The sequence below is a fragment of the Corvus moneduloides genome, chromosome 12 (genome assembly GCF_009650955.1).
Source record: "Corvus moneduloides isolate bCorMon1 chromosome 12, bCorMon1.pri, whole genome shotgun sequence".
NCBI lineage: Eukaryota > Metazoa > Chordata > Aves > Passeriformes > Corvidae > Corvus > Corvus moneduloides.
Window position 1 is genome coordinate 13,037,663 of NC_045487.1, and position 12,902 is coordinate 13,050,564.

Sequence of the window (12,902 nt, forward strand, 5' to 3'; positions counted from 1 at the left end):
CTGACATCACTGAAGTGTGAAGCTGTGTAGAGTTCTTCAGAGCAGTGTGAACTTCCCAGGCCCTCCTCCCTGCCTTGGCTAAGGATGGGTTAAGCAGTTCTGGGGGGACAGTTGCATGGTATTTTTGGAGGAATAATTATAAGTAAGTTGCAGAAGTCCTTCTTCTCTCATTAATGAGGTGTGCTTGAGTGTGCAGTGGTGCTGGGTGTCAGTCACAGCCCAGCAGTGACAGTGCCGTTCAGAGGTAGATGCAGTGTCAGTGTACGAGGACTTTCATTGCCACAAGGGCTGGTGGGTCACAGTCCATTATTGCCTTCTGTGACACAACAAACAGAAACATTCATTGAAGCTAATACGTGCATAGAAAATTGAGTTTGAACTATTATTGATACTTTTAATTATTTGTTATAACTGTGCGGGAGATGTGCAGGAAAATGGGACTAAACACTCCAACAAAAAATGTAAGCAGAAATCTGTCACAGTGCAGCGAAAGTGTTGAAGCTTAAAACATTTGCTATGTAAACTTGATTTGCATTATTTCACACCAGCACTGCAGTGTAAATGAGCAGCGTATGGTATGTGAGGTTCTTACTATAATCCATTGTAATGATCTATCCCTGGCTTTAATACATAGTGCAGCAATGCAAAATATTCCGTAATCAGTACTGAGGATTTGTCAGTCCTCAATCTCTGTGTTTAATTCTCATAGTTAAGCATCTGCAATAATAATAGTAATTATTGAAATTGATAGCATTTCTATTGGACTTTCCATCTGAGGATGTCTCGGGGTTTTCACAGCTATACAGAAGTAAGCCCTACAATTTGCCCTTGAGGAGCAGATGGCTTTTTGCTATTATGGAGATGAGGAACTGAAGCACAGTTCAGAAGCGTGTCTTATGATGCCAAGCTTGTTTTCAAAAGTAAGTTACTATTTTGGGTGCTAGAATTACGTCAACTTTCAACAGCTTCAAGCATTTTCAGTGCTTTGACCATCTTTAACCTGTGTATCATGGAGGGGCTCAGAGCGAACCAGAAGTCTGAGCTTAAATCAAACAGCAATCCTTACTTCAGCAATTGATTTTGGGGTTTTGTGTTTGTTAATTTAAGTATTTCTCTTGTGTACTAGCTCTGTGCTAGAGGAATAAACCTGACAGAATACGATCACGTTTTAAACCTGAGTGCCTTGGTTTGTTGTCCTGTATGGAGATGCCTTCTGGGCTTGGGAGGGGAGTCTTAAAGATGTCTCTTTGGCCAAACCTGGGATTTTTTTGCTGCCTGGGGCTGGTTGTGCAGGCTCTCCTGAGCCCTGTGGTGCTCAATATGTACTGGTGGCACTGGAATAAACTTGCCTGCTGTACTGCAAAGGCCACGTTGCAGCGTGCTCATGGTGTGGAGGGATGCACAGAGGCCCTGTGGAAGAGCCACCTGAACTCTCCCCACACAGGGGACAGAGTAGGGAGATTTTTTCAATGGAGGGGAACCCGATGATGCTCTGTTGGTGAACAAGAGGGTTTAGGCAAGGACGAACTTCAGGTCTAGGCCAGCAAATGTGGTCTCTGTGCGTGTGTTTAGTTCTTGAGAGGAAAAGTAACCAGCTGGGGGTAGCCTGGGTTTGCGCATCTCCTGTCCAGGAATGTGGCCCCCAGGGCTGGGTGACTGGGCAGCTGTGCAAGAAAGTGAAGCTCTGCTCAAAGTTCAGCAGGAGTGTACTGTTTCCAGCTACCTTTGGGCAGGGAGATGATGGGAAGGTGTTTGCAGGGAGTGTGAAATTGTGTCTGGTTGATTATATTTGTATTAGCAAAATAACTCTGGAATAATAAATATATCAATGTCAGCAGTATATGCTGAGATGGTAGGGCCGCTTACTCCTGGCAATCTGTGATGTGCTGTTTGTCTCCCTTCTAAGAGAGTTCACATCTTTTTAAGACTTCATTTTATTGTTTTAGCTTCATGAATATGTCTCTGAACTTGGCTTTTGTTATCTGGAAGATAAATAGAGAACAAAGTATGATTTATACTACAGTTTGGCCAAATTGTTCTTATTAGAAGGAAAAATACATTTATTGAATGCATTGAGGCTGGAATTAGCTCCTCACTGATGATGATAAATGCTTGCAGTCCTGTAAACGTGCTGAACATTAAGTTGCTAAATTACTGTACCACTTTGAGATTGATTATCAAGAATGGCCCTTTAAGCTTCATGACCTGCACATATATCCTGAGGACTACTGACATCCTAAAGCTTCCTTAATGCTCTTTTTTTCCCTAATTAAACTTTTTATTGAATTTTCTTACCCTTTTAATACTTGTTTTGATTCTCTTATGTGCAAATGACAAAAGTCTTGCACCAGCCATGTGATTCTCTATTTTAGAACAGTCCCACTTTGCAGGATTAGCCATTTTAATGACTTTAATCTCCTTTTTGAAAGTGATTTTTCTCATTCTGTTACATTCCTTTGATTGCATTAATGTAGAATTATTATTCTAACCATCTTAGCCAGACATGTCATACCACATCTAAAATATATCTTCCCACTAAAATATTACTGTGGTAAAATACCTTAGAATTTTCTTCTCAGTTCATTATAGGTCTTTTCTTCAATTTAATATGGCAAGTTAAAATTAACAGGGCTATTATTCATTCCATAAAGAGATTAATGATAATGAGTTTTCCCTAATTTGTTCAGTTTAGGTGTTTACTAATTTAGTATCCTGTTTGTAAGAAATCCAGGTAGGTTGTTTCTGGTGCCTAAAGTTTCTTCTAAAATTCTTTTAAAACTGTAAAAGTATGAGAAAATACTGGAGTACTGGAGTAAAAAGAATGTAGAAATTAAACACAAAAATTGGTAAAAGGTCAAACTGAAGCTAACAAAAGGAGACAATCTTTACATTCTATGTAAATGCTTCCATTTTATGACAAATACAACTTTTCAACCTGAGAAGTGTTAATTTTTTAAAAATGCAAATTATGTTAGGACAGGCTTTGTGCTTCACTCATCAGGTAATACTTTCTTTGATTTTGTTTTCTGAATAGCCCAGTATGTTTGAAGAACAGCAGCTGGAGGGGAACTGGCCCTATTTGAATGTTAGACTGTGTTTTGAGGAAGATCTGTTCATTTCAGAGGAAAAAGAGACTTTCTAGAGATTTGTTCAGTTTGCATGGTGGGCCAGTGTAATGGTTGGCATAAGTGCATATGGATGTAAGGAAGTTAAAGCAGTTGGCCCAGCCTGTGTTACCACTGGATTTGGCCCATTGCATCTCAAGTTTCCGAGCTGAACAATGGAGCTTTATTCGGTGGAGGCGTTTGGAGAGCTCGGGCTTCTCCCGGCGCAGCCCTTCCTCTGTGTGCCGCTGCTCCGCGCAAGGCGCCAGCAGCCTGACTGCAAAAAGGGAGATATTTAAAATGCACGTATTTTTATAAACATTTCTGCAAGCAGACATATAAAATTATTATAATTACAGCCAGTAAGCCCGAGCAGAAACTAGCAAATGGTTGGGTGCATTTTCTCTTGTTTTTCTCCTTTCTCCCCCTCTCCGTAGACAGCAGCAGCGGCAGCAAACGCAACATGTGCTGCCCTAGTTCAGGCCCAGCATCCCCCTCGTGCTCCCCTTTGTCTCCTTGCCCCTGGAGGAGCCCAGCTGGTGAGAGGAGGGAATTAGGCGGCCCTGAGCTACCGGCACCTCCCCGGGGCCCCTAATCCGGGCGCTGGCAGCCGGCTGCCTCCTTCCCTCCGACGGCCTGTGGCCGCAGGTCCGTGGGGACGGAGCCCCGGATACGGCTGGCGGCAAAGCTGGGGGATGGCGGGGGCTGGGGGCTCCCTGGGGGCTCAGCAAAGCTGTGCCGGCAGCGGGGTGGGCGGCGGAGGTGGCTTAAATTGGGAACATGAGGCTTTGTTGCAGCTGCAGTGAGAGAGCCGTTCATGGTCGGGGGAGTGAAGCCTGAGAAAAGTTTACATAAAAATCAGGAGCTCGTTGTCTGTATTTTAGGCTTGGGCTCTGCCGGGTTTGGAGGAGCTGGTTGAGCACAAAGACCTTGAGCATCTGAGAAGCGCGGATGCTCGCTGAGAGTCGAGGTGCATTTCGGGAGCAGGAAGAAGCAGGTTCTCGGTGTCCAGCATCGCTCTGGAGCAGGAGGTTTAGTTAAACGGGGGAGCAGAGCTCTCTGGGGAGCACGGGGCAGACAGCGGACGCCTGACCTGGAAAATAGACAGCCCTGTCGTGTGGGAAAAGATGTTTGGGGTGTGGTTACTTGGTTTAGTTTTTTCCAAGGTAGCTGCTCTCTTTCTTTACCTGGGATGAAAAAGCAGATGTTTGCCAGAGCAATCAGTGCCTGGTACGGTGGTGATACCCTCATTAGTCGAGCCCTTCTTTGAGGGCTCCTCACTGTACTTGTGCTTTCTCTGCCTGGTGACTCGGTAGTTGGCAGGCACGAGGAGTGCGCGTGTGGCAGCCTACACACACAGTCGGGGATTTTTTTATTGGTTTGTTTTAGTAAAAGCTGAAGTAGGAACATTAAATGTTTTATAAGGATGGTGTATCTCAAGAACCAGCTCCTTTTTGGAATCTCCAAATGTTTATGTGGTCATCACCTTCCTTCATTTACCTGAACTTTATTTTTGCTTCATTCTGTGGTTTAGTTTGATATCAGACTAGTGGCATTTATGTTTCGCTCAACACCTCTGCATTTGTTAGAATTAAGATATTAGAACTCACTCTCTTCTGTTTCTTGTTAACAATTCTGTTAATGAAAGTTGACAACATTTTATGTATTTTTCCTAAAATGACTGTGTGGCTGCTGGAGTGGGTGCTGCGTTTCTTTACGGTAATATGGAATTATAAAATATTTTTCAAAACTTCATATTGAGTAAAGGAAATAGTTATTAAACAGAGGCTGGGCCATTTTTGGTTTATCCTGAACTTGATTCTTTTGTGATGCCTTGGGATCTCCAGTGGTGATTTTCCTGGGCTTTTATAAATTTGTTTGATTTTGTACCAAGAGAGCAACATTACATTTTATACAAGCAAACGTGGTAATAGTGCAGATCTCTTCTCTGATTTTCTTGAGCTCTCTCAAATCTGATGCTTTTATTCCACCTAGATGTTCAACTCTGCCTTTGAGCAGCCTTTCATTCTGTTACAGTTTTGAGACAGAACTGAAGGATTTTTTTAATGGAGACATTACTTAAAATCATCTTGATGTAGCATTTAACAGACCCACAAATTCACAGGTGATCACTTAACACTGTAGCTTTCTGAAATGTTTGTATTGCTTCATTGCACATTGTGTTTTGCTTTCTTTATTCATTGTTTATTGCTTTACAGTACAGTGAGCAGGTGTTAAACCTGCTAAAGAAAAATGCTTTTTATTAACACTATATGTTGGCATATTTGTGAATTATGTGTACACGTATATTTTTATTTCTCTTTCTCAAACCTCCTTTCAAATTCAAGAGGGTTTTTGGGCTTTTTTTTTTAGTTGATTTTTTTTTTTTTAATGCTGTAGTAGCAGAAGCCCATAGTGTTGTTGAGAGCTTTGTCCTTATTTCACAGATGCACTGGGAATTGTTTTTAATCTCCTTTCTGCTTTCCCATTACAGATGGTGATGACGACCCACAACTCTCCTGGGTGGCTTCATCTCCCTCCAGCAAAGATGTTGCATCACCCACTCAGATGATAGGAGATGGGTGTGATCTCGGCATCGGGGAGGAGGAAGGGGGGACTGGCCTGCCGTATCCCTGTCAGTTTTGTGATAAGTCCTTCATTCGCCTGAGCTACCTTAAAAGGCACGAGCAGATCCACAGTGACAAGCTACCTTTCAAATGCACCTACTGTAGCCGGCTTTTTAAGCACAAGAGGAGTAGGGATCGCCACATAAAGCTTCACACAGGGGATAAAAAGTACCATTGCCACGAATGCGAGGCTGCATTCTCCCGCAGCGACCACCTCAAAATCCACCTGAAAACCCACAGCTCCAGCAAACCATTCAAGTGTACTGTGTGTAAACGTGGGTTTTCATCTACCAGCTCATTGCAGAGTCACATGCAAGCTCATAAAAAGAACAAGGAACATATGGCAAAGACTGAGAAAGAGGTGAAGAAGGATGATTTTATGTGTGATTACTGTGAAGAGACATTCAGTCAGACTGAAGATTTGGAGAAGCACGTAATGACACGCCACCCACAGCTTTCTGAGAAGGCAGATTTGCAGTGTATTCATTGCCCTGAAGTATTTGTAGACGAAAACTCACTGCTCTCGCACATTCATCAAGCCCATGCCAACAAAAAACATAAGTGCCCTATGTGCCCAGAGCAGTTTTCTTCAGTGGAGGAAGTCTATTGCCACTTGGACAGTCACAGACAACCTGACTCCAGTAACCACAGCATCAGCCCTGACCCAGTCCTAGGGAGTGTGGCGTCCATGAGCAGCGCAACGCCCGACTCCAGTGCATCGGTGGAAAGAGGTTCCACTCCAGATTCGACCTTAAAGCCTTTGAGAGGACAAAAGAAAACCAGGTCTGTTGACAGAGAGGAAGGCCAGAACTGGTCTAAAGTTACTTACAGCTGCCCCTACTGCTCGAAGCGTGACTTCAACAGCCTTGCTGTTCTGGAGATCCATCTGAAGACCATTCACGCAGACAAACCTCAGCAAAGCCACACGTGCCAGATCTGCCTTGATTCCATGCCTACACTGTACAACTTGAATGAACACGTGAGAAAAGTGCACAAAAACCATGCCTATCCCATGATGCAGTTTAGCAACATTTCTGCCTTTCATTGCAATTACTGCCCGGAGATGTTTGCGGATATCAACAGCTTGCAGGAACACATCCGCATTACTCACTGTGGCCCAAACGCTACCCCTCAAGATGGCAACAATGCTTTCTTCTGTAACCAGTGCTCCATGGGCTTTCTGACTGAAGCTACCTTGACTGAGCACATCCAGCAGACTCACTGCAATGTAGGAAATTCGAAATTGGATTCCCCTGTCATTCAGCCAACACAGTCTTTTATGGAAGTGTATTCATGCCCTTATTGCACAAACTCCCCCATTTTTGGCTCCATCCTGAAGCTTACAAAGCATATTAAAGAAAACCACAAGAACATTCCTCTGGCACACAATAAGAAGTCAAAAGCAGAGCAGAGTCCAGTTTCTTCTGATGTTGAAGTCTCTTCCCCTAAAAGGCAGCGGCTTTCTGCAAGTGTAAACTCAGTGTCTAATGGTGAATACCCATGTAATCAGTGTGATCTAAAGTTCTCAAATTTTGAAAGTTTTCAGACCCATTTAAAGTTGCATTTGGAGTTGCTGTTGAGGAAACAGTCTTGCCCTCAGTGTAAAGAAGACTTTGATTCCCAGGAGTCTCTTCTGCAACATCTCACCATACATTACATGACAACTTCCACTCATTATGTATGTGAGAGCTGTGACAAACAGTTTTCTTCAGTGGATGATTTGCAGAAGCATTTGTTGGACATGCATACTTTTGTGTTGTATCACTGCACCCTTTGCCAAGAAGTTTTTGATTCCAAGGTATCTATCCAAGTGCATCTGGCAGTCAAGCATAGCAATGAAAAGAAGATGTATCGTTGCACAGCCTGTAACTGGGATTTTAGGAAGGAGGTGGATCTCCAGATCCATGTGAAGCATAGTCACTTGGGTAATCCATCAAAGTCTCACAAATGCATCTTCTGTGGTGAGACCTTCAGCACAGAGGTAGAACTGCAGTGCCACATCACAACCCACAGCAAAAAATACAACTGTAAGTTTTGTAGCAAAGCTTTTCATGCCATCATCTTGCTTGAAAAGCACTTGCGGGAAAAACATTGTGTTTTTGATGCTAGTGCTGAGAATGGTACAGCTAATGGCATGACCCCAACAAATAAGAAGACAGAAGGGGCAGATATCCAGAACATGTTAATGAAGAATCCAGATACTTCCAACAGTCATGAAGCCAGTGAGGATGATGTAGATGCTTCTGAGCCCATGTATGGCTGTGATATTTGTGGGGCTGCCTACACTATGGAGGTCCTCTTGCAGAACCATCGTTTGAGAGATCATAACATCAGGCCTGGGGAGGATGACTGTTCTCGGAAGAAAGCAGAATTCATCAAAGGCAGCCACAAGTGTAATATCTGCTCAAGGACCTTTTTCTCTGAAAATGGCCTGAGAGAGCACATGCAGACCCATCGAGGTCCTGCTAAGCACTACATGTGCCCCATCTGTGGGGAACGCTTCCCATCACTCCTGACCCTGACGGAGCACAAAGTCACTCACAGCAAGAGTTTGGATACAGGGACGTGTCGGATCTGCAAAATGCCACTGCAGAGTGAGGAGGAATTTATCGAGCACTGCCAGATGCATCCAGATCTCAGAAACTCCCTCACCGGCTTTCGCTGTGTTGTCTGCATGCAGACAGTCACCTCTACCCTGGAGCTGAAAATTCATGGGACGTTCCATATGCAGAAATTGGCAGGAAACTCTGCAACCTCATCGCCCAATGGCCAGGCCTTGCAAAAACTCTACAAGTGTGCGCTGTGCTTGAAGGAGTTCCGGAATAAGCAGGACTTGGTAAAGTTGGATGTGAACGGCCTTCCCTATGGCCTGTGTGCTGGGTGCATGACCAGGAGCACCAATGGACAGTCTTTGAGCTTGACTCCACAGGAGGTAAACGAGAGGCCATGTGGCAGCCTGAGGTGTCCAGAGTGTAGTGTCAAATTTGAAAGTGCCGAAGACTTAGAGAGCCACATTCAGGTAGACCACCGAGACCTGACACCCGAGACCAGTGGCCAAAGGAAAGGTACCCAGACGTCCCCTGTTCCCAGAGTAAGTACAGCTGAACTTTAAAGTGTCTGAGGGATAAAATGTAGACCTTCAATGTGAGAACTGATCTGATTTTTTTTTTTTTTAAATTGTCACTTTATCAAATCACTTGTGCTACTAGAAAAACTTCCCAACAGAACGAAGGGTAGAGTAATGCACATAGAAAAATCAGAAGCCACTCAGCCTCACAGGCGCCTTGATTCTCAGTGGCAGCACATCAGATTTTTTACCACAGAGCTGCCCTAAATTTACCAACAGAGAGCTGAGACTTGGGCAGTGGAGATTGAGTTTGTCCATGAATTCTGATTCTACTGAACTGGCAGATCTGGAAAAGCTGGGACAATTTCATGAAAAATGAAGATGCTCAGTACCCAAAAACAACAAAAAAAATCTAATCTGTCATATTTGAGGAATGAAATTATTTCTTACCAGGAAAATAATAATGAGCAGGAGGATATAGGAACTTGTGAGAGAAAACGTAGTGAATTCCATCCTATGCCCCAAATTCTCACCTAAAACAGATTTCTGTGCTAAAGAGCTTATCCCTAGGAATGTCTTGTCAGAGTGAACGTTTTGAGGTTACTTGGAGGTCTGTGTGCATTTGTGTGAGCTTGTTTGTGTGTGTGTATGATTTCGAAAGTGACTTTAAAAGAACCTGCTTTCATGGCCCTTCTGTAGGGGCCATTAGAGGATAAGTAGTTTCTTAGCAAATCTGGACATTGTCTAATGCAGATTACATAAAAGTGTGCTGTCCTTGACTTTTTCCAGATAGCCTGCTTTCCCGTTTCTTAGCTTACAAGTTACTTGGGAACATGCAGATCCAAGTAAGGTTCCAGAAGCCTACTCAGGAGATTAATATCATTTGCAGTTTATAGTCTTTTTAAATTATTTGTTGACGTTTTGGTTCAAGAATGGGCCAAGTCAGTCCTTCCTCTGTCAGGAACAGATGGAATGAGAAGTGAATTTTGGAAATCTTCTCAGGAGACCAACAACAGACACATCTGAGTATTGATATCATCTGACATTTTTAATTAAACATGATGGGGTGAGATTTTCAAAAGTATCTAAGGAAATTAGGCACCCAACTCCTAATGAATAATTCCAGCCGTAGATGACTGTTTATGTCAATCTGCTAATTAAAGCACCCACAAACACATCTTACTGAATTAAAAGCACCTGAAAATACCATCCATTCAACTAGAACACCAGAGGCTCAGTAAGTAAGAGAAGGCCCTAAGTATGTCCTGAGGACATGGACTGAGGTGCCTCCAAGGGAGCTGGTGCGGGTTGTGTCCCTGGCAGGACTTGTTATCCCTGCTCCATGTGAGGCCATGTGGGGCAGCTGCATCTGGCCGAGCTGGGCATGGCCACACTGGAGCAGTGCCCTGATCCAGCCTCCTGAGCCAATCCCACAGAAAGCTTGATTTCTTTTCTTGTTTTCTCTCTTTTGGTAAAACCACTGGATATTGTTCCCTTTGGGTGTGACTAAGCCTCCAGGCACACGTAAATAATTTTGCAGAAGAATGAGGAATGGAAGTATCCCTCCTTTGGTGTGATACCTAGGTCTGGCTAGGTCATTGTCCTTCTTCCTCCTCAGGCCTTTATTTCCTTCTAAATTCTTTAAGAATACCTCTGTTCTATTAGGTAGGATTAATTCATATTGCTGAGCCTATGGAATGACCTTTCCCTTCCTATCAGCTAGCAGAACACATTGTCATTTTCTGTCTTATTTCTTGCTTTAACTCTTTCTTTTCAGTGAGAGCTTCCATACTTGTTCTCTCAGGGGAGAGTTTTAAGTTCTTCAATAAGGTAAATGCTTTGAATTTCATCCCATGAGAGAAGTTCTGAGTTTCTTTGTAGAAGAAAATGAAAAATCAGCATTTGTGATGATGGCAAATGGTACCCTACTAGTGTCTGTGGCCTGCACATATGCTAATACCAGAGATAAGCATCCCAGGAATATATATATTGTTATTAGGAATAATTCATTATCTTACCCTTCATTATAGGTACAAGACCTGAATTCTGATATCAGTTCACTTGAAAACTATTGGTGTTTCACTCAGGTTTGTGAAGGCAATGAGTGCCCTTTGTGTTTGCCTAGTACAGCGATTTTCGAAGAATTATACTGGGTTTTAAATGGTGATACATCTCTCCATTCAAGAAGAGTGTTTACTTAACTTCATTGGCTTCATAGCAAAGCTAAGCAAGTTGAACAGGAACTCTCGTGTCATCTTGTTAGTGTGCTGCACACAGGTAAAATACCACTTTACTGGAGCAATCTATAGTGCACAGTACATGTAGAGTGATCTGTACATGTTCAGAGCAGAGCTACTTCTCTCCAGTTCTTGAGTGTTTCTACATCTCATTTTTTAAACACCTTATTTCTTTTTCTTTCTTAAATAGAAAAGCAGTTTAAGATTAGGACAAGGTACAGTCAGAAGAAGCATACAGGTAGATTAGATTTTTAAGTAGTGAGTAAATATTTCAGAGTAAATAAGAATAAGCAGAATGAAATCCAAGCAAATGGAAAAGATGATAACATATAAAATCTGTAACTTCTTTCTGTGTCTGAAATTGCTCCACCGACTGTTATTTGCTTTTTGATAGAAGAAGTGAGTGTGGAAACCTAAAAGAATTTCAGAAAAAAACTTTAAATGAAGATTTAACCCCAAGGTGAAAGAAAGGGAGAAAATAAATATTAGCCCTTGATGAATAAAGAATATTTGGGGGAAAAAAAAATAGTAGAAAGTGAACAATTTCTTTTCACTGTAGGTATTTAAGTTTGTATATATGTATACAAGTTTATATAGCACCACAAATGAAGTATGAATGTCTTGTTATATTTCGTTTTGGTTTTTTACTATTGAATTATTTGAGATTTTATTCTGAAGATCAGTAGGAGACAGCTAGAGGAGCATTGAAAAATACTCAGAGTTTCTTGGCAGGCTTGTTTTTTTTTTTTATCCATAAGAATGAAAGAAAGCACATAACCCTTGAAAATCCTGCTGTATTCTGTCTTCCTCACATTTTTACTATGCCAAATAGGAAGAAATACCTGTAAATTGATCATGTTCGTTTCTAGGATGCCTACCTAGGATCCATTCGTGTTGATCAACACGACAGATTTCCAGGCAGACATAATTTTTGCATTGTGTATATAGCAACATCCTCTTTGGAGGATTTGTTTTTAGGAATTTTAGGACAAGTCAATGGTTTTCTGCAAGAGACATCACTAAGAGCATTAAATAAAATACATCTTAGTAGTAAAAGATTTCTCTAACATCAAATTTTGTTTCATTCATATAGTTTTGTGTGAGCTGTTCTGTTTGGATAGGACTAAAAATGTTTTTCAGATGAGCATCCCAAGAAAAGGTATCATTCCAGCATCTGACACAAGTATAGTTCAAGGCCTTTTTTTCATTCCATTAAGATCTCAACAGAGGTGATGCTCTCCTGTTTTTCTCAATATCTTTCTATGCGTAGCAGCTTCAGTTTTGAATACATTTTATTAATTCATTTTCACATGTCTTCTAGAGGAATGTGCATATCTTGAGAAACATGACTAATTGTTTAGTATTGAGATTTCTCATTTCCTAATACTGGAAACAGTCACATTTCAAGCTGTTCTTTCTCTTACACAGATTTATCTTTATTTTGTACCACAGGTATCATGAACTACGCTTGTTTAACATTGACAGTGGCAAATGTTTAGACTTCAGTTAAGTTTTCATTGTAAATGATGTTACTATTTTTAGCCCACCTAGGTTATTTGGGCTGAAGAAGCAAAGGAGGTGGCATAGAAAGTTGGAAGAATAAACCCTATTGTGTTCCTTCCTCAGTTTCTTCTCTCCTGCACACTTTCTTGGACTCAGTTCCTTCTCTTTGTTCTCCCCCACAACCCTTCTCTTCCCTTGTAAATCCACTTGAATGGAGGAATATTTTCTTTGTAGAGCAGGAAACTATTTCCAGATTTAAAGGAGGATAGTCTGGAAAACCCATGGGAACAATAGATACTTCAGAAAAGAAAACAGAACCCTCTGTTATTAGTACAATTTTGTGCCAAGACTAGAATTAAATATC

At 41.9% G+C, this 12,902-nt stretch overlaps 1 protein-coding gene across 5 annotated transcripts in view; it reads left to right on the top strand.

The window, feature by feature from the left end:
• ZNF423 (zinc finger protein 423) overlaps window positions 1–12,902 on the top strand; it is a 230,792-nt gene that overhangs the window by 127,393 nt on the left and 90,497 nt on the right. For all 5 annotated transcript variants that reach the window (XR_004242572.1, XM_032121819.1, XM_032121820.1 and 2 more), the window contains one exon: window positions 5,599–8,822. Coding sequence is in view for 4 of the 5 variants with exons in the window: in XM_032121819.1 (XP_031977710.1) it covers window positions 5,599–8,822 (3,224 nt within the window). In the remaining variant the exon portion in view is untranslated. The remainder of the gene's footprint in view (window positions 1–5,598; window positions 8,823–12,902) is intronic.